The sequence below is a fragment of the Pezoporus occidentalis genome, unplaced genomic scaffold (assembly GCF_034315485.1).
Source record: "Pezoporus occidentalis ecotype Australia unplaced genomic scaffold, CSIRO_AGI_Poc_V1 ctg48, whole genome shotgun sequence".
In the NCBI taxonomy this organism is placed as follows: Eukaryota; Metazoa; Chordata; class Aves; order Psittaciformes; family Psittacidae; genus Pezoporus; species Pezoporus occidentalis.
In genome coordinates, this window is record NW_026915813.1 from 7,352,915 (window position 1) to 7,380,056 (window position 27,142).

The window sequence follows — 27,142 nt, forward strand, 5'->3', positions numbered from 1 at the left end:
TATTTTTTTTTTCATTTATTCTTTGCCATTCTTTTCTATTTATTTTCTAGAGTTCTTTGAAAATGAACATGTACGTGTTGGACAGAAAGGTATGGATCTGTTTTCATCTGTAATTAACTGAGTAGTTAGGAATATATTTAGAAAATTTGTATCTGTTAAGTGTACCTCTTAGAATTTTAAGAAATTAGAGTAATATAAAGCATTCCAGCAAAACCTTTGTAATTTAGACAGAGACAGTCAGTAATACTGTTGTCATTTAGACAGAGACAGAAAAGCAAGCATTTGCAATCTACTGGTAGCTACCAGATACATGGCTCCACAGATATTTCATTAAAAATGAAATAGGAAGCATAGAGACATAACTTTATGATAATAACTTATGCCACTACTGAATTTCATTTTAAAATCAAAAGACTGGACTCCCTTCTCTGCACACAAAGTTCTTATTAGTGTAATGGGATTTACGCCTGTGCTTCAAAACTGTCTTTTTAATGGTTATTTGCAATCGTACAGCTTGCTAAATATTGCAGTACTTAGCCACTGTGGAAAATTCACTCATTTGTCTTTGTATATTGCTTTTCCTAAAGAAGTTTTTTTGTAGGTTAAGGACTAACCTACCAAAGAAAAGAAAAGATAAAAGAAATACACAAGGAATGTTTGAAATTCATCCATATCTGCACTTTACAGTCTCTTGAAATTCCTGCTAAATAGTATCACCATCAAAAAAAATGGAGTGGATACCATCCAAAAAACTCCTCCATGCCTTTTTTTTTTTTTGTTGCAGTAACAAAACAGTGACCTTTCTTTCTTCTCCTTTTGTGGTCCTCCTTCTATCCCTCATCATCTCTTTTCTGATCCAAGAGCAACTCATTATTTTACTATCCATCTCCCTGTTCTTTTCCAGTTCTTTCAAATAAATTCCCCAACCAGACTTCCTGAGCCAGCCATTCAACTCCACAATATAATTCTCACTCCTCACCTCTTGTGTGTGTAGAGCAGCCCCTGTTACAGATACTGTGTTAGCTTTTCCTATATGCAAAGACACAAATTTTGTAAAAATATAAGTTAAAAGTCTTGACCATAAACTGAAATCTCAGTTTATTCAGTGGGAATCTTACTGAATGCTCTGTTGGGTGTTTGTTACGACTTTGGTAGCCACTGATATATTGATTTTGTTTTTACAGTAGATGTATTGCCAAAATTGGGGAATTTTCCTTATTGTATGTAGCAAACCCCATCTTGTATATAGCAGACCTACTTCTTAATGTTTTGTGTCTCAGTAAGAAAAAAAATTAAGGTAGACACTCCTGGACACTGAGATGAATCACAGCCTTTTTCTGAGGTTTTGTGGGGAATGTAAGACTGTTTTTAATTTTTGCCCTCTTAGTTTAGGAAGATGGGATCACACACCATCTGTGTTAGAGCTCTGCAGGTTAAACAGAAAATTGGCAGACTTCTATTCAGTATCTAAGATGAGAAGGAAGGAGGGAGGAATCAATTAAATAGATTTATAATTCCAAACCTCAAGCCTTCAAAGTCATGACAGCACAGATACTGTGAATATTGAATTTAGTGAAATTCAGAAAAGCAAGTTGTTTCTGAGAGACTTCAAAAAAATCTGAGGATACAGATTTCAGAAGTTCTGAGTACCAGTACACCACCTACCTAATGTCTAGATAATATCACAGAAGCATTCTCAGAATTCTCTCTGTTTTGAAAGACATTTCAAGTATGAGGGTATAGTTAATCACATAACCTTGATGACAAACAGCACTTCTACTACACTGGGATAGCTAAAGATGCATGTCTTTCATGTTTATCAATTTGAATAAGGAATGAGATAATTACAGAATCATACAACAGTTTGGGTTGGAAGGGACCTTAAAGATCGTCCAGTTCCAACCCCCTGCCATGGGTAGGGACACGTTCCACTAGACAGGTCTCTCAAAGCCCCATCCAACCTGGCCTTGAACACTTCGGGGATGGGGCAACACAACTCCTCTGGGCACCCTCTAGTGTCTCACCACCCTCACAGTACAGAGCTTCTTTCTAATATCTGCCCAAAGGTATGTACAGTACTGTATTCAGGATGAGGCCGTTGTCGCAAGGGTAGCTTGCCTAAAGCTTCACAACAGTGACCCATCTAAATAAACCTATCAACAGCAGATTATTTGTTTTATGTTATTCTGAAGGAAAAACTAAGTCTTTGAGAAAAAAAGTGTTTATCCTCCAGAGTATGTATACCAATAGTGAGAGAACATGATAGTACATTTGAAATGGAAAATTCTTGCCCCATGGTTATCTGTGAAGATACTTGTATAATTCACATAAAAATAGAGAAGTCGAAAAACCGGAATGAGTGGCAATCTCCTATTTGAACTGAGATACCACTCATAGTTAAACAGAATTATTTTGTGGCTATATACAGCTGCTTTTTCCACTTGTTGGCAGCCTGCTAGCTGCAATTAGCTTTGATATAGTCATAGATACATACTAAGAGATAGATACTAAGTGCTATTTTATGACAGAAGGTAGTACAGTCTTGACTATTAATACCAATCGCCTCATTTCCCAGGGAACTACTTCAAAATTGCTTTGTGGAAACAGACCTTTTAGATGTTTTCTAAATGCTAATGCTTACAGCATGATAAACCAGTTTGTAAAGTAAAAATTAAAGTATTTGATAATTCGATAAACTTTGGAAGTCTTAAACATCAATTCCTTACCTGCTTTGTTTCTTACAGTTTTAGCAGAGCAAGATAGTGCTGCTGCTCAACAATATGTTCGTCAGGGATGTCCAACAGCACTCCGAGCTGATCTGTGGGCCCTCATTCTCAATATTTCTAATCAGCCAGAGGTAAGGAGCAAAGTGACAATAAAATATGAAGACCAGGTGAAAACACAGAAGTGCAAGCACATATCTTCGGGTGATCTTTTTCCAAAATAGAAATGGTTTACGGAATTGTCACAGAAATTGGTAAACGTTTTATGAGAAGTATGCATTTCTGTAAAAAAACTCCATGCTGTAAAGTCTTTCACAGGTAAAGTCTTTAAGGCTGTTCCCGATTTTTTTTAACAGAAACATGACCAAATACTTAGGAACAAACTATTAAATTGATCTGGCTAGCTCCTGAGGTTTTCTTGTGTGGTGCTGACTTTTTTCAGAAGGAGGCAAGATTAAAGTCCTGGAAAGAAGACTGAACCTCTGTTATCTTTGCTGAGTTTTATAAAAAGATGTGCTATACCTTTTTCCTGGTTATTTAAATCTGTTGTGATATGGTTAGGGTTGGAAGGAACCTTAAAGATACCTTGTAAATTGCTTCATATATTATTGCATATAGTCTATATAAGTACATTCTAAAAGACAAGGAAACCTGATAAGATGTGGATTGTTTTCCTACTCCCTTGTACAGCAGCAGTTTTTTATAGTACTTTGTATTTGACTCAAGTCCTCAACAATGAAATCTTTTGCGGTATCCAAAGCCATACTATAGCAAATCCATCTAATATAACTTAAAAAGTTACATCCTATCTAAATCTTTGCAGAATTGTGAATAGTTTGATGCGAGGCTTTTGTTGCAATAAAAAATGACATTCATTAATTTGCTCATGAATGTGAGAATTTTAGTGTCTCATGTCCTTTGAGGATGTAGCCATTTTCTTGTAATACCAGGGCATTTATTGGTAACAGTGCAATCATATGATCTTGCCCTTAGAAACAAATGTAAATCTTGTTCATTGGCAGCTTACCTAAGGAGCTGAAGTTACTTGGTCTGGTTTACTTAGTTTATTCCTTTCTAAAAAATAAAATAAGTTTTTGTTTTTAGTAAAGTTTGAATTTTCTGTAGAAGAAAGAGCTATTGAAATAATGAAATACTATACATCTTACTTAAGATGTTCAACACTAGATTTAAGTTATTTTTAATTATCAGGACAGCTTGAATTTTGGAAGTCTTTCTGAGAGCAGGAATATGAGAGGTGTGAAATCGATGTTGGTTACATCTCATGTATTTATATTCTGTTAATCTGTGTATGCTGTAAGAGCATTTTCATTTTAATGTGGAAAATGAAATAACTGAATAAAAAAGCGCCAGATATTCTGTTTGGATTAGTGAAAGTCAAGATAATAATCAGAAAGATGATAAAATATTCTGTGTTCATGTAAAGCATGGGTTGTTACAGAAATAGATTTATTAAAACCCGTTTCCTTGAAATTCACATGGACAATTTTCAAGTTACCTTTTTTAAAGAGGACCAAGCCATGTCTGTCTATTAATATATTTGCCAGCCACTCCATTAGTTCCTTTAGAAGTTAACTCTAGTTTATAGTTGTTTTTAATATATGTTTATACTATGCCTGAAGAGTGAATATTTTAGATGTTCTCAAAAGGTTAGTCTGCTGTGAGTTTATTAACTCCGTTTACTCTCAGGTAACATAGAGAACAGTATGCTAATTGATCACAAGTGCCATGTGTGTGCCTTTACTGTGTAATAAATGGTAATTTATCTCCAACTTACTGCAAGGATGCATGTGTACACTTGTGTTAGGGCAGCTATTACTTTCTCGTTGACATAATATTTTATGTTGAGATAACTTTCTACGCACTTAGCGAATGATACTTGTGAACTATAGATTAAGAAGAAAAAGTTGTATACACATCCAGTATTCTGAGATGTGGTGCAGTAGGCAGTCTCCTTTAGGAGACATTCTGCAGGGTCCAGAGCCTTGAGAGTGAACTGAGTGAACTGTGTGCAGGGAGTTACTGGTGAAGCAGTATTTTGTGATGATACTGAAATAACCCTGGAAAGATGAGGATAAGTGGGTGGAAAATGTTAATAATAACATCAAGAGAAAGTGGTAAGTAAGGATGGATGAAGTGATGCTGACTGAAAAATTGTCACTGCTTTGAGATTGTTGAAATAAAGGATTGGGAAAGGGTAAAATACAAAATCAACCCTCCCTTGCAAAAGAGAACAGAAATTATCAAGTCTGTGGACAAGATATCCTGTGTTGGAGTAATTCATCTAAGCTGGTGATGTAAGTGCATATGAATGTTTTTCTGTCATATTAAACTGAGACTGTATCTTCTAATGCAACAGCTATTGGAGCTTCTTATCTTATTTTCCAGGACTATTTTTGCATAGTATAGTATAGTATTTGTTTTCCTGGGCTCTAAGCTACAGTTGTTTTAATTGACTTTGAGTACTAAAAAAATAAATGCACTAAAAGGATAGGCTTTCTGACTGAGACCTAGGAGACTGCCCATGGATCAGGCAGGAGAGCACACTGATTACTATAGCTATAAGTTGGATGTCTATAGTTCATTTTAAACATTGCATTTATTAGCATTTCATACAGGTAAGGCTGCAACTAGTGCCAGAATACTAACACCCCGAGACATTCTTGCATATGCTGAATACACTGCTTTATTTTTTGTAAAGTATAGCAAAGCAGTTTTCGTATACATGTAGCTGCTTTATGATCTACTGTATTTCATATAGACTTTATTGATTTATCTAACATTTCTCTACCTCTTGTGTACTGTTTGTTGGAGTTGAATCATGTGGTTGCAGAGATTTCCTGCTGTAATATTTCTGATTAGCAGTTCAGGCTCTATTCCATTTATAGTTGTATGAATCTGTAACTCATAAGGACTGTGAATTTTCTTTCTGTAATGTAAAACGTTATGAGGGTTTGGTATGGGCAGCGTGGTGTTTATTAGCATCCAATATTGTTTGGAAAATTTTGTTCAGTAAAGCTCAACCTCTGTATAAAGCTAATATAGAGCCAAGCAAGGGACAATATTAGCAATCTCGCATCGCAATCATAAAAATGATAAACTGTACGCTCTATATGCAGGTTTATTTAGAAATGTATAAACACATTGCCTGACAATGAATTGTTGGTTTTCATTTGTAATGATACCTTTTAGAGGAATTATGTTAAAAGAAAATTTTGAAGGTTGCAAAGTCAAACATTTAAAAGCCAAACAGTGTCACTGTTAATATTGTCTCTGCAACCAGTGGAATTTGCTGTGTATATATGCATTTTAGTGTACAATCTTGAGTCATACAGTCATAGTTTTTTCATGGGAAAAATCTGCCTTATTCATTGCACAAAATGGGTGGCACACACTTACTGAGAATGTTTAATTTCTTTTCCCTTCTGTTTCCTATGATTTATTCACTGCATGCTCTTCAAGCATTGCTAAAAAACCAAAGTTGTTCATTATCTCATAGGCTTTTTTGCCCTTCTAGTTTTTTTTTTTTTTTGAGTTAATAGGTTGAAAATAAATCCTAATTCTGAAAATTCCAGTGTGCAAAAATGAGTGTGCTGTTTTACTGCAGCTTTTACTGAATGTAACTTCCTAGGTTTGAAAAGTTTAATAAATAGGCAAGGTGGCAGGTCCATAATGGAGCATTGTGTAATTCTGTGCCTTATCAGGTTTTTTAGGTTAGGATCAGTAGCCTAAGGTACCCACTGTACTATTGAAACAGCAGAGAAAGCCAGTAGCAATAATGTACTGTTATCTTTGACTGGAGAAGAATGTACTTTACAAGTAGATTTCATGGGTGTATGGTAAAAGGAGAATAAGCTTTGGATCCTTTTCAAGGATTTGCCAGGAGGAAATTTCTTTAACTCTTTTGTCCATTATTTCTTTGTTTAATCTGGCTAGTTTTTGGTTTGTCCTTGTTTCTGGCACTTCTGTTCCAAAATCTACAGCTCACCTAATTAATGCTGGTTGCCATTTTTTAGGCTTCATCCAGTTCCTACAAATCTTAGTGCCTTCTTTCTAGACTCCTGAGTGTCAGTCTTTCTTCACATTCCTTCAATGTGAAGAAATGGATGCTGCACTCATCCATGTCTTGAATTAGATTTGAGAGGCAAGTATAGATAGTGCAATTGCATGACAAGGGTGACCTAGGAATCAATCATGAGCTGCCTATAGTTCAAAAGTGAGTGTGCAGCTCCAGTGCCAAGGATTTCATGACAGGCCACAGCTGGACTGTGCCTACACAGAAGATGCTGAGTGATCAAAACCTTAATTTCAGAGAAGGTGAATCACCAAACTGTGCTTAAACTAGCTTCGCTGTGTGCTGGTGAAAGATACTCTTCTCTCTTGCCTGTGCGCTGCTTTCAGAGCTCCCTTTTCCTTATGCTCTCAGGTGGACACAGTATGAGGGGTTTGGGTAGGAACTGTGGTATGTGGCTTTGCAAGGTCAAGAGGGCTAAGCACTGCAGTACTGAAAGCTACAGTCCTTATAAAAATGCAACATGTTTTTAAAAAGGAAAAAGTTTACAAATCAAGGTTATGTTAAAATTTGGCAGGCAGAGGAGAAAGGTTGAGTTGGATGAAAATGCTAAGAATTTTTTTTTTTATAAATTTAATTAAATTCTTAGCTAATTTTAGGCTAAGAAAGGTACCGTATTTTTGGACACTACTGAAAAATGCAGCCAATAAAATAGTAAAATGCGACCTGAATCTTTTTTGCAGCCTGAGTGAAACTTTTAGAAAGTGAGAAAAACTGATCACAGAGAGAGTCATGTGACTTGAAAGTAAATCTGTGACCAATCCTGTTTATGCTTCAGATATAAGGAAGAAATTACTAATACAGCATGAATCTCAAGCTTCATGTCTTACTAAGAGGCATGGGCAAGATCCTCTTGTAGGCAATTTACGGCTGAAAAAAACCTGGCATGATTCCTAAGCCCAGACTTTTATTTTGCATCACAATAATCACAATTTAAGAGAAAATGAATGATGAGTTCTGAGTTAAAACATTTAGTCCTAGAATGGTTATGACTGGTTTTGCCTTACAAGTCACTTTTTAGTGATTTCTGATTTGTTTCCCAAACTTCTTCTTGTCAGTTCTAGTTCAGGTGCACAGCTTGTCCTTCTGGTCTTTTTACTAAATTACTGAACTCTTAAAATATTTAAGTATTGTTTTACTCTGCTAATATTTGCAATGTAAATTTGCTATTAATTTTTTCAGGGCAGTTTTGAGTTGTGTTTGAAATTTTAGTTCATGCTGAAATTAAAAAAGCAGCAGCAAACGGTGTTTGATTTTCTCAGTAATGACCAAATTGCCACAGTGGGGTTTTGTAAGAGTAAAGGAGAAACTGACGATTACTTCTGAAAAAAGAAAAGTTGATGAGCTGTTGACCCTTTTCATTTAAGATCATATCAACTGAGTTATAAAGAGCTTGCATTCAGTTTCTGGGAGTTGCTGAAGAATCTGAGCCCAATTGTTGTCTCTTTTAAGACAGTGCCCAAAATATCATGTTGCTTATTCTTACCACCTTTTTAATTGCTTAAAATATTTACCCCAACTGAAACAAATTGAGGAAGATTGGGAAGGATATATATTTCTGAAACTGTGCATACTATTGGTTAAGTAATTCAAATCTCTGTTCTCAAATAGTATTTGTCCATATTCTTACAAGTAGGTTGTTTTCTAAAATCAGTACACAAGGTAGGAAATTAAAAGTTTCTACACTGTAACTTTATGAAAGCAAAAATATATGTTACAAAATGTATTAAATGTGTGTATCATTCTGGATTAACAAATAGCAGATCCTGTGTTCTGGTTTAAAGTATTGAATTTCTATTTCTTTTGGCAGATTTCTGGGGTTATTTTGTGGACGATATTATTCCCTGACTATTGGTATTGCAATTAACATAATTCTTTGCATTTCAATTAATGCAGTTGAATTAAGGCATAGGAAGCTAATAAACATTTTAAGAAATTAATGACATAACAATCATAGTTTGATATGATGCCATAAGCAAAACTGCACTGAAACTAGCATTCTAAACTTAGGATGTCAGTGGAGTAGAGCATCATTTATGAATATCTCTTTTCTTGTGAAGAAATTTGTTCTTCATACATTCAGTAAAGTCATTTCTTGCATACCAAATCATGACATCTATTCTAAGTGTGAATAAATCAGCTGCTATTAAACTTAATACCAAGTTATTCTGACTGTTAAGATGAATGGTCCATGTACTTAAATGATTAGTTTTGAGTTGTGACTTTAATTTTCATAACAGGAAGATCTATGGACTCTTGTAAGCAAATGTAAAACATAATTGAAAGGCTTTCTAATTGGAAACAATTTACTGGAACAGGTTGACCAAAGAAGTCGTGGATGCTTTATCCCTGTAAGTGTTCAAGGCCACGCTGGACGGGGCTTTGAGCAACCTGGTCTAAGGGAAGGTGTCCCTGCCCATGGCAGAGGGTTGTAACTAGATGATCTTTAAGGTCCCTTCCAACCCTAACCGGTCTTAAGAGTCTGTGATAATTTAGAATGGAGAAGCTTAGCGCAGAACACTAGTGATAAAGTTCATTTGTGGCTTGGACCCACTGTGTGACCTCAGATGAAAGTATTTTAAAAAGAAAACTTGTTTCTGTATATAAATTTAAAGTATGCTGTATATATGTGTTGCAAAAGATTACTCATTTTTTCATACCACTTTCATCTCCCACTTCCAAACAGCGTTTTAGCAGTTCAAGGAAGTTCTAGAGAACTGAAAACTAGGAAATACTAACAGGGAAACCATGAGGTTATTAGAATCTCTTTCCCAAGTTACAATAGATAAGTAGTTGCATTATCTAGTACACTTGTAGCCATGAGTTTCAATGTAGCTTTCTTCATGCAGGAGTACTTGCCTGTGCAACAGAAACAGTTAATCATGCTGTCTGCTTAGCGTGAAAAAAAAATTTGGCTTGTTGTATTTTTTTAGTATTAGCTTCTTCTGTTCTAATATATACAGTAATTTGATATGGAAAAAAAAAGCCCATAGACATTATTCATTTGCCAGTGTTACACGTAATTAGACTACAGTATTGATACTTCTAAATTGTGACTTTAATAATAGAGTTAGTTCTCTGTAGCTTTAAAGATATTTACATAGTGTTGTATTCATACTGTAAATTTACATTTAGTAAATATTTATGTCTGATTCTCTGTAAAGAAATAGTGCAGTATTTATACCTCTGCTTTTTATTTCTCAGAAAGAAAAACGCAAGTTTTTTCCCTGTGGTATTTATAAGTGGTTAATAAGCACAGGGTTTGTCCTCATTTCAACTTATTAGTTTAATAATATATCAATTCTAATATTTTTTGAGTGTATACCATTCACCACTTCTCAATTTTGGGTTAATACAAAGAACACTTCCAGTGTTGCCTGGCCTTCTCTTAATTTTTTTTTTTTTTTTTCCTCAAATTTCTCCCTCTCAGAATTCTGTCTTACTTCCCATTTTCTCTTTAAATCCTTACTCCAGACTAACCCTTTTTGCAAATAAATCAGGAATAAATGTTATGTAAAGAATATGTTGGAATATGCAAGCATTTGTGTGGTGTCCACAGGGACACTGAAATCAGAATAGTTTTGTGAAGTGGGAAGGAGCTTTGGGACTGCTGATTTATCTTAACGAGTGATTCCAAAACTGTCTGAAGCTGTGTTATTCAATCTGAAACTGTTGTTGAATCGTATAATGGCAGAGAGGTATTCAGAGATTTAGAATTACATGATGATAGTGTGATATTTAATTCTTTTTTTCCTTTGCAAGCTCTTTCTAAGAAGAAAGGGATAAAATAAGCAAAAGCAGAGAAGTGCTTGTTCTGATTCTTTCCCATCATTTCACCTTTGTGTAGTATGTTCTGTAGATATTGGGAAGTAATTGGAGTTTAAAAAAAGGTCTGAGTTCTTTATATTCTTCACAAGATTTTTTTTTAATATATATACAATTTCATCTTTACACAAATTTAAACTATTTGGAGAGTCAGATTAACATCAAATACTTGCAGCAACTCACTAATACTAGAAGATACAACAGAACCTATTGATGGAGAGGTGCATGCAAATAGAGGGTAACAAAGGAAAAAAGCATAATGAGTTTGAGGATTGAAAATGTTTTATGTGTAGAAAGACCCAAAGGTTGGAAATGCAGATCTCTTATTTGAACCAATTCCTTCATTCTCATTATTTCTAAAGCAGAAGTAATTTTCTAATGTCTCAAATATCTGCTTAAGGCTTAAACTAGAATAAACCATGATAGAATGCTTCATAAATTATGCAGTGGGTTCTTCAGCTGAACACTATTTATATGTATTTTTTTAGCAGTTAAGAATTGGCTTTGTTAGTTTAAATATAAAGTTGTGTCTCAGCCTGATGATGATAATATTTTTAATTTCAGGATATCTTGTACTATGAACAGCTTAAGTCAAATGTGATTCAGCACGACCTTTTAGTGGACAGTCTGATTTACAAAGTAAGTAATTCACTAAGCAGTGATTAGATGATTTATACACTCATCTTGTTTTTTTAAACAGAAAAAAGTTAGATGGTTTCAATTCTGAATACTTTAATTATCAAGTTACCACAACATTTTTTAATTTTCAAATATGGAGTATATGCTCAACTACAGCTCTTTCATGATTCAGTGGTGAAACAGTGTCTTCTAGCACTGTGTTAAGTTTAGCTTCTATGGGAGTCTGAAACCAAAATACATCTTTTCAAGCTAACTTCTGTGCTTTTTTAATTACAGGATGTAAAGCTGACAGCAAGCAACGATGACTATTATTTTGTATTTGAGGATTATTTATATCAGGTATGTCACTATTTTTTTCCTCGAAAAGCTACAAAGTGTACTCCAGTGGGATTATATCCCCTTTGAAGTAAGGGCTGCCTTTGTGTTTCATGTATAGGCAGAGTACAGCAGTAACCTAGACAGATCTGTTTGCTGGTTTGCGTATACTTTCTCTTCTGAATAACAGTCTTATGCACTTAAACAGATTAAGTAGGACAGGCTTCTAAAGCTCATGCTCTGAAGGATTCTACACGATGTCTTTCTAATGCAGTAAATTGGAAAATATGAAGTCAGCTATATTCTTCCCCTCTCCAGCTTTGCAGTAACAAAATTATGAACAGCTGTGGTTTACAGAGATATTAAGACTTGAGAAGTATATTCAGGGTTTCAGTTATAAAAATACAGTGACCTACTGCAGTAAGCATAAAAGGTACTGTGTTGGTATATTTTGAAATTGAAGACATTGGTTCTGAATAAGGTAGTGATATGTATGGTTACTTTCAGGACTGATCTCAATCCAAAGCTGCTTCTAGCAATGGAGAACCCTGCTAATTTATAAAGAATTATCTTCATTACTGCCTGTCAAATGCCCTTAAATAGATGGAGATTACATTTCTGAATTTCCTAATATATAGTTGATTGCAGTGTCAACATAAATGTCATGCAGCAAACTTACCATTTCCACAGTGCTTTCAATTTCATTAGTCACATCAGTTAGGTTAGACTTGCTTAATTTTTTGGTTTTGAGCTATATGAAACTAAATGATTTTTTTCTTTGATGGCAATAAGTAAAACTGCTAGTAAATTAACTAAGCAAGAAGCTGTCCTTAATGCTGTTTAGTCCATAGAGATATAAAAATATGCATTACTACTTAAGCATACTATTCAATCATATCTATGGAAAATATTTTAGTGTAATAAGCATTTCAACATTAATACTTAAAATTATAACCTCATTGAAGTATAGGCTTTTTTACTTAAAGCTAATTGCAGATCTGTATCTGAATTTGTTTCTGAATTAAAATTTGAGAAGTGACTACATAATGACAAACATTGATGTTTATTCACTAAAATACTTACATGTAGAAGTTTTTCTTGATTTAAGGGTCAAACATGATCATTATTGTAACATCTCTTCAACACAGGATGTTGAAAATCTCATTCGTATTTCTGCTTTGTTCATTATATAGACTACTAAGGCATATTAATTAGTCAGTTCCAGTAGACACAGTATTATAATCTATGAAGGAGTATGAACTAGTATACAGTATAATCTTTTGATTTAATACCATCAGAAATAGATTTTGTTTATCATTCTTAATATACGGCACAATTGAATATTTAATTTTTTTATATATATCTCTGTTAACTGAAAGAATGAGTACAGAAGGAAAAACATAAAAAGGACTGAATTATCCTTAGTAATTTGAAGGAGAGTCGACAAAAATATTTGAAAAATTGGATGGTTTCACTGCAAGTCTTTGAGGCAAAAAATATCTCAAGCTTCTATTAGTTGCTCTAGGTTTGTTTGGTACTTTGTGGTATTCTTCAGACTATTTTCTAGAAATAAGTTATCAATTTTCCTTGATCATTTTCTCTTTCAACCTGATTTGCAAATGCGTTGATGCCAAATGATTTTGTGCTATGGCCCCTGGAAAAATTCTGCAGCATGAGTCACTCTGATATGGAATATTATTTATTGATTTCATATGATAACTGGGATTAAATATTGGCTAAATAAAATAGGTAATGAAAATGTTAGTTTAAACCAGATTAATTATTTCTATGCTTCCACTGGGTTTGTGTTTTGATTGTTGTTTTTTTTTTTCTCATGACTGCTTACTGCCTCTAAATTTTCCAAGTCACTGAGAAAAATGTGGCATTTGTCTGTCTATTACTTACCAGACAAAGCATCCATCAAAATGAGAAAACTTGGGGGTAAAATAGCAATGAGGATATTTGCTTGGATTATTAGTACCTCTTTTGTAGCATGCAATTCTTTTTGGGAAGAACACTGTGAAATTATGTCATTTATTTCCTTTAATAGCTTTGCTTTCTTTGTCCCAAAGTTTACATGTTTTTATTACTTCTTTGTAAGTATTGAAATAGAATACAGTTACTTTGAATATAGTAATTTATTTTTGATAAAAGCTTTGGCTTTGGGTTTTTTTTCTTTTTCCCAGTCCTTTGAGATCCGCAGGGTTTTTTTCGATTTTGATTATAAATGTCCAATAGTTTGTCAAACATTTCTGTACTAAAAGGGGTTTGTGTCATTTCTTTCTTTAGCATTATCATTTTGTGAATTAGAAACATAGTATGTGGATTAATGCATGTTTAAATTCATTTTTTCATGCCAGAGGTTCAATTTGAATACTTTAGTCTTACATCCTGCATGATGAATACATGCAAAGAACATCCAGATTTTAGGTATAGTCATAACTTATGTTTGAACTAGAGTCTATCTCTTATAAAGATGCAGAGTCTTAAAGACTTCCAAATACTGGTACTGGACACTGTATTCTTAAAAAAGGGGGCCTCAAATGAAAGTTACGTTCTTTCCCCTATGAAAGTAGATAATTAATGCCCCTCTTAGATTAGTTCCTTCTCTTTCACCTCAGTTAACATATACAGAGCATTACATTTGCCTGTGTATTGTTATTGTCAGCTGTATTTTGGCAGCTACAAAAATGACTGTATATTGCACAAAAAATAATATTTAGCTTAAACTGTTTGAGATAAAGAACTTATTTATTTTTTAAAAGACATTTGCATCTGAGAAATAGTTTGGAGATTCAGAAGAAAAGTCTCAAAATAAGACCTGCTTCCATAAAAAGCTGATAAAAGCAAGGATGTTCAGATGTCAGTGTTTTGGTTTTGCATGTTCCCTTTTGACAAATGCTGTTACCTGGTAAATACTTGCAATAATTAGTTGAAGGAAGAAGCCATTTGTTTTTCTTCACGACAAATTATGTAGTGAAACACCATTTAAAATGTTTCTGCCTTTTCACCTTGGCTACAGTTAAAGAAAACAAACAGTTAAAATCTGCAAGAGTAGAGAAGGTTTAAGGAAGGCAAAAAAGAAGTCAGCAAGTTGAAGTCTGTCTAACTTCTGCCCTCTTGTGTACATTCTTAATGGTGCATGAAAACACGAACATTTTAAAGTGCAATACTAATTATTACACTTTTACAACTGCATATAGGGCAAGACTTTATTATTTTTTCCTATGAATGCTTTCACTGTTTAATTTTATACTCCACTGCTGTGAATGCTGTGCTTTTTGTTTATGTAAACAAAAAATGCAAATATATTTTACAAAATACAATGTACATTTCAGAACTTTGGATATGAGGTAAAAATTATACTTTATGCTTTTTGAAAGAATATTGATATCATGCAAACATTCTGTAAAGCTCCTGCGAACAAAAGCAAATGTAAGGATCAGTCTTCCAGAACTGCACACATGCTAAAATGGAAATGTTTCATTTGCTTATTCACTTACTAGGACTTCCTCAAGTCATAGTAACTGAATAGAAAAATAAGCTAATAGACATCAAAGCAGCCAGGTGCATGCACAGTCACTAATGATGTGACAGAAGAGGATAAACCCTTGCTGAGAGGCAAAGAAAAGGGTTGGAGAATGAGGATATTTTACTGACAACAAATGGATGTGAAGCTAAAATCAAAGTTCAAAGCAAGCCTGGAAATTTGAACAGGAAAGTAAATTAACTCGGTCAAGGGCTTCCAGCCTTTTTAGTTCTCTTCAATAGCATCCAGTAGGTGCTAATTCAGGCAGGTCTTTAAATGTATTTGACATTGCTTTGTTAATCCAATAAATCAGCTGATTCTTATATGCTGTCTTTTCTAACAGGTATTACTTTGTTTTTCCCGAGATACGTCTGTATTGGAGCACTTTACTTACAGTAGTGCCACCCCACCCAAATCATACATACGAGGTAAAAGGAGTTTTTAAAAAAAAAGATTGTAGAGATGTAGTAGACTACATTTAAAAGAACATTTATAAATACTTCATGTGTCCAGTTGACATCAGCACTGATTCTGACAGCTTAGAAGCTGCTCACATGAAGGGCAGATTGCAGTGTTCTTTTATTGTAGTTTTATGTGTATAATTCTCCAGTGCTTTACCAAAAGGAATTGAACACACAACTCTGACAATAATGGTAAACTCTTGACAACATCTACCTTCATCACAGCCAGAAATTTAAATACATGGCGTTGTGCTCTGCAACCTCAATAAATTTAGGACTGGAAGTGATGGTAGGATGTGATCTTCCCAAAGCAGTATGCTTTGCAGATACTTGTAGACAGAAGCAGAAGATGTTGCTGGAGAATTGTGGGCTCTGTTGAAAGGCCTGGGAGAGTAGAGCTTTACCAAGCAGACTTACGCTGATTTTTTGTAAAGCATGGCATCTTCCAGAGTGTCAGCTTACTGCTGGATTTTCTTTGGTTTAAGTTCTCATGTGAGTCTTTCTTAACAATCTTACTTGCCTTCTCTGCTAAATTCTCATGCTGCATCCAGACTCTTTCCTTGCTTCTTAGATCCTCACCTGCCTTGGCTTTACCAAGAGATTCCTAATTTTATCTTCCTTCTTGAATTAGTCAGCCATCCAGTCACCTTTCCCTCCACCCCATACCTTTACCTTCTGCATTCTGCCAGTTTTTTTAGCCAAATGGGATCCCCATACCAAGTACTTTTTTTGAGCAGGACATGTGCTGGCAGTTTTCCTCTTGCTGCTTTGTATGTCACTAGAGGCAATGCTTGTTTTCTTTTTTTTTTTTTTTTCTTCCTACTTCATTGCTTTTTTGGTCTTTCCTCTCTCTTGAACTGAATTAGGGACTTTACCTATTTCTTAAACAAGCAAAAGGCTCACCTGAGAGCAGAATAGCAGCGGGATCCCAGGTCTCCCTGGGCTCTCTTCTCAGGCAGCCATGGCAGCCGAGAAATGCAGTTATGGGGAATGTCCTACTTAGTCCTAGAAAAATCTGTGGAATGAAGTTACTGAAATCTAAATCTCTGCTGAACCAGTGTAGTGTATATCCAGAAGGCTTCTTGGTCCTATTTTTGGCTAATTTTCCAAGAGATGTGATTTATGCTAAAAATAATCTCCTTTCAGATTACTGCTCCTGGCTGTACAGGAAGGAAACTTTTGAAAGGAAAAGTGAAAAATATTTTTTAGTTTAATGAAACAACTGATTTCTGTAATTAGAAAACACAGGATTTTATTTTCATGGGGTAGTAGGCAAAGCTTCTCAGGGTAAATTTGAGTTTAATTCAGTCAGTTCATGCTATGGGAAAATATCTTGTATCCAGATTCCATTGAACCTGACAGAAGTTCCCTGTACTAAATTCTTCTGCATACAGTAAACAAATTACAGAGATCTAAAAAAATCTCTGAATATTCTATACATTTTCATATAAATAATTACGTTTTCTAGTTGATCTTTCTAATTTTAAAACTAAAATAAGTAGTTTTTAATTAGTTGTAATTATGCTTAAAACCACTTTTATATTTCTAAATAAATAGTTTATTTTTTAATAGTGGATTTTAAATTATTAGGTTCTGTAGTTAAAATATGATTAACTAATATAACGTTCATTTTGAAGGGAAGATAAAAAGTTATATGGTCAGTCTGTACTATTAATGATTGTCTAGACTTAATTTTTTGTATTCAACAGGTTACTTAAGTGTTTTTTTGTTGTATCACAGTTTTACCACCCATCTTTTCTCTATGCTGCAGGCTTCATGAAGCCTTGAATATTTTTCTATCTGGTCTTAGATCTTTTTAAACGCCTTTTCTGTACCTAGGTCAGTCTGCCACATGACAGATTTACCCCTTAACCTTATACCCTCATAGAGCTTCACTGGCTTCAAAGTTTGCAGCAACACCTTTAGAGCTTCTAAGATACAGCCAGATAAGATCACTATGGGATAGTATTGCTAAAATCTTCCTCCTCTGTTTTGCTGTTTGTCGTCCTTCCTTACTGGTGCTGCATATTAGGTTTATATCTAAAACTATACCTGTCCTAATGGATTTCTTGCTTGTTCTAAAGACTATAAAATGATCAATAATGTAATTAATTACGATTTTTACAATTATAACTAACAATCTACCTTTTTAATTTAAAACACTATACCTCTTAACAGTTTAATCATATTTTAATTGTGGTTTGATGATTCACAGGAAAACTTGGAATGGAAGAATATGCCGTTTTCTATCCTCCAAATGGTAAGAATTATGCTATTGCCTCCTCTAGTGGTAGATTGAAAAGATACAGGTTTGTGGCTTTTTTCCTGAAATACATGCTGACTTCTTCTATTACAAATTATGTTTTGCTGTTATTCTCTGAAATTCATTAATTTAAAGGAGTAAGATGGACTGAAGCTACTCCAAAAAAACATTCAGGTTGGTGTTCGTATTCACATACAGAATTTGTCTATGTAGGTGGGAAGGAGCAGGAAAACTTCTGGTGCAGCAGCTTGTATTCCAGTCTTGTATCACTACTTAGAGGATCTGAATGACACCGCTGAAACTCTCTGACCCCCAGCTTTTTAGTACTCAGACGTTAAAGTATTTTTCTTTCAAAATTTGTGTTCATTTTAAAAATTCAGATGTAACTTATCTATATAATCTTATTATTGCTTTTGCTGTTATTTCAGTTATTAAAATTATTTTTTCAGCTCTTATGTTGACCATTTCAATCCATGCCTCTTGAGTCCTTTTCCTGGTTTTGCACTGCATTTGCATTTTAAATTCAGCTCTTTGCTCTTGCTTTCAAGACAGTATGTCACCAGTCTTGCATCTGTGTCTCTGGCCTTGTATTTATGTCTTCTTCATGTCAGTTGTGCCAGTTGTAACACATACTTTTGTTCTCTCTTCTTTCATTTTTGCCTCTGAAGTTTTCTGCCGCTTTGTAGTCATGAAGCATTGCCTTTATGACCTTTTGCCAAAGCAGCTCCCTTTTACTGGTCCTATATGAAAATTAATGAATGGGATCCAAGATCAGCTGGAAAGGAGAACTGTCGTCATACGACTGCCAAGTGCTCTTGTACTACATGAATCACTTGGCCTCCTTTTTTCCTGCTCCCTCCTTGTCAGTACATGACATTTACAGGTTGTCATTTATCTGAAATTAGGTTCTAATTTCAGCAAAGCTTGTATGTAGTAACTTCATGGAAACAGAGCTTTACTTGGCTTTCCAGGAACTATAGCATGTGTTTAAGCATGTAGTTGGTTGTACTGAAGTAAGTGATACAATTCCTGTACTTAAATATTTACAAGATCTAGATCTAAGGCTGCAGGTACCATTACAAGGAAATATTTTATTCCTGTGGTAGGTAGAGTATAATCTAGAAACTTAGGGAGGAAAATGTATCTTTTTCTTACATGGATAAAAGAAATATGAAAGAACAAAAAAGAATTATTTTTGTTTCGTAGGTGTAATTCCTTTTCACGGCTTTTCTATGTATGGTAAGTGTGACTCTCATAAACTCTTAAAACCTTTATATCATGTTGCAATTTAACATGTATTTTTCTGCAGCTTTTCCACTTGCACATATCTGTGTATGAAGACTGTTCTATATAATTTAAAAAATTCCAAACTGTTTCTATTTACATACATTACAGCTCACTACCTTGTGGGAGTTCCATCTTTGAGAGGTAACAGCTGAGTTGTACATCTTAATGTATGTGAATAGAGGGACACAGTTGACAGAGTGCTGTTTTCTTGTGTTTCACTTTGGGTAGAATATGTTACCTGTGAAAAGAGTCCTTAAAAAAAAACCAAACTATGTGAAAGGCCTGTTACTGTATCCGCTTGCTTGCAACAGGTGTTAAAAGAGGATTAAATAATAGAATGGTTGCTACTTCACTGCACAACTCAACTGAAGTATCAACAGGATTTTTAGGAAAAAAGCAGAAAAATCTCCTCAGGTCTCAGAGGTGACAAGGCAGAGATAGTCCAACAAATTCAGACTATTTGTTACAGCTTTTCAGCATTTTCCTTAGATTGATGAAAGGTGTTTGTGGGAACACAGAGCAAGCAAATTTTAAGATTATACTTAAAATGCTACATTTTGCTATTAATAACGTTTAATGATCACATCATCATTAAAACCAGGCAATTAAATATGAAATACAAATTTGAACCCAGGTAGGGAATCTTAAGTCTATGAGGTAGTGAACAGCTTAGTTACAAACTCTTCCTTAGGTACTCACTAAGGGGCTTTTGCTCTTTTCTGTGTGAAACTGCTTTTCAAAGTGTTTGGATTTGGCTTTGCCCTTGAGAACTGTGTCTCAAACCAAGTGGGAGCTGCTTCCCTTGTCCTGTCCTCTGTTTTTGCAAGGGCTCAGAATACACTGCTTGTGGGTAGGAGGGAGGCTGGAAAACAAGGCAGCAGAAATACAGTAGTGTCACTTCAGGCTGTCGGTGCGGTAGCTGGGGACAAGCAGAGCATCCTGTGTACTCCATGCTAGGAGGAAGTATCTGGGTCTTTATGTAAATCCTGTACCTTTTTGCATGTTTGCATGCATATGCTCATAGAGTGTCAACTCTTAGGCACTGTTCTGTTATCCTCCTGGTCTTTATGTACATATGCATGCTGCCAAATCTTCCACCTCCATCTTCAATCTAGTAACACCCTCTGCTTTTCTTACCCCTACGTAAATACACATTTCTGTGAGCATCTCACCTTACCTTAGCACCTCACCTCTCATACACACCACTATTTTCTATTAAGCCACCTTCTCTGAGATCTATATATATGAAAATGAATTCACAAATGCATACACCTCTGTGTGTGTGTGTGTGTGTGTTTGTGTATAGACATATGTAAAAGTACATATATATATGTGCATATATATACGTATGTATGCAGACAAATGTATCCACATCCCTAGCTTTGTGTAAATAAAACTGGAAGGAAAGGTGAATGTAGAGACAGAGACTGTGAGCTTATTAAAATGTAAGCTGTCATCCATAGCGAATGCACCTCTAAAATGAAGCAGGAGATGCGATGAGTGGACAGATAAAAAGGCTGTTTACAGAAATGTATGTAGAAGAACTGTCTGTGAAACATACATTGAATGAATGGAGTAGCAATCAGAAGGAACTGATTATGTCTGTGCAGCATATGCATACAACAGATTTATCTATATGAGAGACTTTTACAAAACCAAGAAAAGGACTGATTGAAAAAAAGTGAGAATTGTTGCTTGAGAATTGCTGCTTTACAAGTGTAGCCAACTCTTATCTTGAATCAGATAAACTAAAATACTTCTAAACTGTAAACTACCAAATGTCCATGGTTTTCAGATCTTACAAGAAATAAACAGGTCTCTGTATCAGTCTGTCATATTTATGTGGTTATTGTAGCAACCAAAAGCTATATTTTGTATTTTGTTTTTCACAATATCCATTTGCAAGCAGTAAACTTATTCCAGTCTTACAAATGGGGAACCAGTTTGGAGATGGTCACTACCCAAAGGGCACATTGGAAGTTATAGATGGTTGAATCAAAAACTTGTGCTGCTCAATATACCATTGCCCTACAGCCCACAGAAGTTTCCTTAAGGCATATTCCTTATTGCTTTGGAAGCAAACACTGTAGTAAGCAGGTTCTGCTTAGTTTAGATTCTTGAAATACATAGAACTATTACCTAGAATGTATTGTACTTCCTTTCGTAACTGTTTGCATCAAATGATAGATATAAAAGACTTCTTTCTAAATAATTGATTTTGTATTGTGTTTGTAAATTGTGCTACTATAAATTACTTGTTTTTTCCTCATACTTCATGCACTTAATCATTGAACTCTTCTAGCAGTTTACAGTGTTGAGTCAATTATAATTCTCTTATCCTTTCAGTTGCTCCACTTTGTTTTCTGTACCATGAACCTTCCAAATTGTATCAGATATTCCGTGAGATGTATGTGCGTTTTTTCTTCAGACTCCATTCCATCTCTTCTCATCCCTCTGTAAGTTTGTTAGGAATTAAAACCCACTCACTTGATATTCTGTTTGCTATGGAACAGTGATGTACAGTGACATGATTTTCTATGTGATGGAAATATATCCGTTTAAATATAATAACGTATTTCAGGCAAGCTTGGAAAAATGATTAAGTAAATCCAGGTTTGATATTTTGGTTTTCTACATCAATGTTAGTCTTTGCTATAGAATATTATGTAATTTATAATAGTACAGTTCTCGGTTTTCTAAGGGTTTGGGTTTTTTTTTGTGAGTCAAGTCTTTATGTAATGGGTTTCTCAGGTTCCGGAAGTCACATGAGTTGATACTCACTTTCATTTTAATCAATAACATGTAAGTGCACACTTAAGTATTTTCCAGGGTAGAGGGAAATATCCAGTCAGATATTGCTTCAGTGATATCATGTTGATGTCTGTTTCTTTATCTCAAGTAGCTTAGTGTGACAGCAAGTGCTTTTTAGCACTACTAGATGACTTTAAATAATTTGGTTATGTTTGTGACCAAGACTAGCTCTCTTGAATGTAAAACAAATGTAGAAATTGGTTTATCTTCTATTTTTGAACAACAAAATTTAGTAATTTTTTTTCTCCCTCACAAATTGCTGAATAGTTATATTACGCTTTGAAAATGTTTCCTGGTTAAAAGAAATTAATTTCCTGGTTAATCCTTTCCTTGATATACCATTTCAAGGCTGTGCATTCCCAGTCATTGCAGAGAAATGGATCAAACAGGAATCTATTCATTTTCATGGTAACTAGTAACAGAAATTTTAAAATATATTTGCATTTAACTCTTTTCTAGTTACCCCTATTGCTGGTTTTGTTTTCAGTTGTCAGATACTCTTTCTCCCATCCTGTTTTTTTAGTACAACTGTGGTTTATTTCATCAAGGTGGAAATATTTCAAGTAGGTCATATTATAATAACCCACTAAGTACTTAGACCTTGACATACAAATACCATAAGTAACTTAAGAGTTGAAAGGGACTATCGCAACATATTATGTTCCTAATACATAAACAAAATTGTAGGAGCAAGCCTTTAGTGACTGAAGGTATTAGAGCTGCTTGTGCCCTGTCTACCTAAGCTGTGTGTTATATCATTAATAGTGTTTTATTGCTTCAGTTAACAATTCATGTGTACTTACATGCTGATACTGTTTTCTCAGATTTGACAGGATGAGTGTAAGTATTCAGGATATGATCTTGTTTCGTTAGGGCATTGTATCGTTGTGTTTGCTGTTTGAAACTCTTCTACAAACCCATCTGCCCCAGCTCTTTTATCACCTTCGAGAAATTGGGGCTCAGCCGTAAGTACTTCCTTCTGACTTGCTACAGATGTTGCAGATTCATTGCTCTGAAAATGCTGTTCTATAGTATTTTGATTTTAAATATATGGGAAATTACTCAAAAGTGCAAACATTGATGTGCTATTTTTCCTTAAAAGTCAATTGGAGTCCTTTTTCTAATGTTTGTGTGAGTTGTGCATTTCTTTATATGTTCTGAGAAAAAGAGAGAACTGCTCTATGAGAAAAGCTGCATTATTCAGCTAAGTTCCAGTTATTCATGTCAGATCTGGTGGAGCTAAGTGACTTATTTCCTTACATAGGAAATATACAGAAGACACAGAGATACGTTAATTACAGCAGAAGCTACTGGAAGGGGAGAGAGAACAAGATGCTGTCATTCCGTAGTGTACTCTTGGCACCAAGTACAAAAGAACCTGAAAATCTTGCTGTTACAATCGTTACCTATCATAATAGCATAATAGCAGAAAGGATGAAACATTTGGGGTCTCAATAGGTGAGGATCCCTCTAATGTGATTATTCGGTCAGAATATTTTAATAATATCAGATGCCGAATAGTTTTCTGATGGCTGTTGCAAAGGACAATATTGATAATTAAAGCAGCAAGGGAAAATGGCTGTTCTTCCTGGAAGAGAAATGCAGAAGAATAATAAATATTTTCAGTTTATAGAGGATCTGTCTGATCATTAGGGGAGACAGAAATATAATATCTGTTGTTTATCACTTTTTTGCAGGCTACGAATTTCATTTAAATGGATGGTACGAGCATTTTCTGGTTATTTAGCTACAGATCAGCTCTTACTTCTGTGGGACAGGATCCTGGGATACAATTCCTTAGAAATTCTTGCTGGTAATATAGAATTATTTTTGCAAAACATGTTGAGTCCGGGTGGATGTAAGGCAAATACATTAGCTTCAGTGTATTTTATGACAAGAAGAAAATAGTTGCTCTTTGAATGCTGAAAGCAAATTACATATATGTCAGAGTATAACTTTTAGAAAACTAGAATTGTGTAAGTACTCCATCTCTAGCAAAATATGGGAGGTATTTTACCACTAAGTGCTTTCTGAACAGAACACAAGATGTTCTCCCAGCTTCAGTGGTAACAATAAATGAGTTCATCACCTTTCACAAAATAACACGATTCATGTTCCTCATCTCTGGCAAGTACTGCTTTAGTACTTACAGCAATTGAGAGTTCTCCTGGTTTCTTTTGAAGTCCCATCTTTTAAGAGACTTTGAAGTTTTTGTAGCTTTTTTTAATAAAGGAAATATTGTCCCAGAATTTAGGCAGGGTTTAAGATGGGGTTCTAAAGAAGACATGTATCTTCAGTTGGATCAGTTTTTAAATACAAAGTAGGTAAATAGAAGAGAAAATGGTTTGGTCCTGTTTGCATGTATAAGACAGCTATGTAGAGAGATATAATTATACAAGGTAATACAAAATAAATTAACTTTTTCATGTTACATAATACAAATGAAATATTGCTATTTAAATACATTAAAATTATTTGTTTAGAAATTAACTAATTGTAAACCACCTTGTCCTTTTTAATTAAAAGCTATTCGTCTTAAACTCCAGCCTTTTCACTCAGACTTTTCTGAAAGAATGTTGTGTTTTTCCTGTCTGGTTTGAAGAGTGGCCAATGAAACTCAGCCACAGTCATCCATTGTTTATTATTCCTGAGAATCGACATAATTACTCTAAGGGAGTAAGAATTGGTATTTTACCTACAATATTAATCCTAACCAGGTCAGCAACTTAAATATTGGGCATTTTCTTTCAGTCCTGGCAGCTGCTGTGTTTGCTTTCCGAGCAGTCAACCTGATGGAGGTGACATCACTGGCTGCAGCTGAAGTAAGGATAAGTTTCATTTGGAGGAGATTGAAATAGTTTCTGATGCTTTGCCAACAAGAGTAACCTAAGCTTCATATGGCACGTGGTACATAGTGCAAATCTTTGTGCCTAAGTTCTTACCTTAGATAAAAAACTAAGGAAATTGTGAATATGCAGTACACAACACTGCTATTCTGGAGTAAGAGGGAATCAAAGAGTATATTTGCTACAAAAATGCAGTATTATCAAATCATTTTGTACAATTAGGTTGTTTTTTTCCTAATTTTATATATGATCTGTGTTTGTGGGTTATGTTATTTTTAAAATATTGTAGAGGCTTGTACCTCTTTTCTCAGTATGTTTTAATGTAGTTCCTTCTGTGCTTTTTCATATTTCCAAGATTTAACAAGATTACTTATGTCAATATTGAACCTGAAATTTCACTGTGAGTACTGTCATGGGAAATGAAGAAAATTCAGTCAGTAAGATGAAGATTGTTATTGTTTATGTCTAGTAATTTGTCAAAATACTTTTCTTTCTTTTTTTTTCCAAAATCTGGTGGTGTATTTTGTTTTTTTTTTTCAAACTTTGAGATCTCGTGATGAATTTTTTTTTTTTAAACATACTTTCATGAGAAGAAATTGACTATTTGAGTCATTACGTTGGACTTACTTCACAAGTACTAGCCAAGCCACAGGATAAGGATTCTTAATTCCCAATTATTTTTAGAAGCAAGTTGAAATGTTAGACCCCTTATTCACCCATGATGCCGTGTATATTTGAAGTAAGGCTAAAGGCTAAAATAAAGATACTTGGTTTATATACATATTTTTCTTTGAAATGTTAGAATGAAAAATAATGCAATCGGACCTAATTTGTTCGGCAGAATTTGTTCCAGCCAAGTCTGAGTCTAATTGTTAGTAGTATTGTAGTCAGTATTTTAATCTTTTTCTGATTTCTTGACTTGCTTTAAAGAAATCTGATTCAAATGTCAAGTTTAACCAGCCTTCTTGGTTTTTATTGTAGGCTGTACTTGCTGACCTTTCAACCCTGAAAGTTATGCCTCTTCTTCAAATCTTCTTGTTTGCTACAGTCACTTGATCTGCTTCAGCCATACTGGTACCACAATTTCTGCCTTTCTTGAGAAGCTAATCATCAACTATGCAATATCTGCATAAAACCAAAATTAAGCTGTATGTACAATATTAATTTAGAAACCATGACCTTAAATTTTTTTAACTGAAAACAGTAATTTTGCAGATGAGCGTGGGCAGTGCATGCTACTGAATTTCACCATAGCAGCAATGGTTATTGCTGTACATTGAGAATGATTACCTGTGCAACTAAACAATATGAATCAGTATCTAAAATGCATGTAATATTAAATTAAATAAAGTAAATGTAATTTGTGATCTGAGTTCTGTGATGTTAATGTTGGAGTTCTAAAAGCTCTCTTTTAATATGAAATTACTTTTTCAAGCTCTCAGAGGATATCAGCTCAAATACTGTCAATTGAGAAAATTAAGATACTTTTAACTTGTAAGAATTTTTTATCATTTTCTAAGAAAAAGATAGGATCATGCACCAGTTCTGTTATCTCTCATTTATAATCTTCTCAGAAATTTTCTCCATGTTCTTTCTCATGTTAGCTACTTCCGCTATTCTTTTCACATAGAGAGATGTAGTCACACATTCCCCATTCATCTTCAGTTAGGTATACAGCTATCTCAGGCGTCTTCTAAAAAGTCCTACCCAGCATCCCATCAAAGGTCCCGTGTCATAAAATATGTTCCCCTGCAGAGAAGGCCTGAGCATAGCTTCCTTCAGAGCTTGTTGGAGCCAGTCCTTGCATGAGCCAAAATATTCCCCTCGAGAACAGTGCCAAGAGTCCTTTCACTGTGCCCCACACCCTCTTTGGAAGAGCAGTGCTAGGCCTTGGCTGGTTTTCCAGTCTCTCTGATTCAACAGCTCAGTCTTCAATTCAGAATCCAGACTCACTGATGCGTGACAGATTGTCACTGCACGGTCAGGCTGGCTCGTTGTCTCTTGTGATCGTGCATTTTTGTGAGGTCTTCCAGCTTTTTCCACTGATTTGTTTAATAACAAAGTTGGAATCTGTTTTGGTAAAGCATATTTTAATACCTGAAGAAGGATCAAAATCAAAGAACATAATGGGTCATAAAGCCACAGCCATAGGACTTTTATCTTCACCTAATTTACATACATGTAGTTGTTATCATTTGTCATACATACTGAATGTATGACAGTGAAACATGAATCCTTCATAGTTTCCTCAGAAGTTAGCTGCCAACTGATCTAAGCTGTATTCTCAGATAGGGTTATGAGCTTTATGTCTGATTCTTGTTGTCTCTGTCAGGATAATGTAGTAAGAAACTTA

General features: G+C 34.6%; 1 protein-coding gene across 3 annotated transcripts in view; it reads left to right on the forward strand.

Moving 5' to 3' along the window:
- TBC1D19 (TBC1 domain family member 19) overlaps positions 1-26,156 on the forward strand; it is a 50,122-nt gene extending 23,966 nt beyond the window's left edge. For all 3 annotated transcript variants that reach the window (XM_062636538.1, XM_062636539.1, XM_062636541.1), the window contains 12 exons: positions 51-89; positions 2,745-2,857; positions 11,203-11,277; positions 11,554-11,616; positions 15,465-15,549; positions 17,798-17,842; positions 19,052-19,084; positions 21,479-21,588; positions 22,817-22,908; positions 23,641-23,756; positions 24,695-24,765; positions 25,771-26,156. In XM_062636538.1, coding sequence (XP_062492522.1) covers positions 51-89; positions 2,745-2,857; positions 11,203-11,277; positions 11,554-11,616; positions 15,465-15,549; positions 17,798-17,842; positions 19,052-19,084; positions 21,479-21,588; positions 22,817-22,908; positions 23,641-23,756; positions 24,695-24,765; positions 25,771-25,845 — 917 coding nt within the window. In that variant the 3' untranslated portion in view covers positions 25,846-26,156. The remainder of the gene's footprint in view (positions 1-50; positions 90-2,744; positions 2,858-11,202; positions 11,278-11,553; positions 11,617-15,464; positions 15,550-17,797; positions 17,843-19,051; positions 19,085-21,478; positions 21,589-22,816; positions 22,909-23,640; positions 23,757-24,694; positions 24,766-25,770) is intronic.
- Positions 26,157-27,142: the final 986 nt, after the last annotated feature.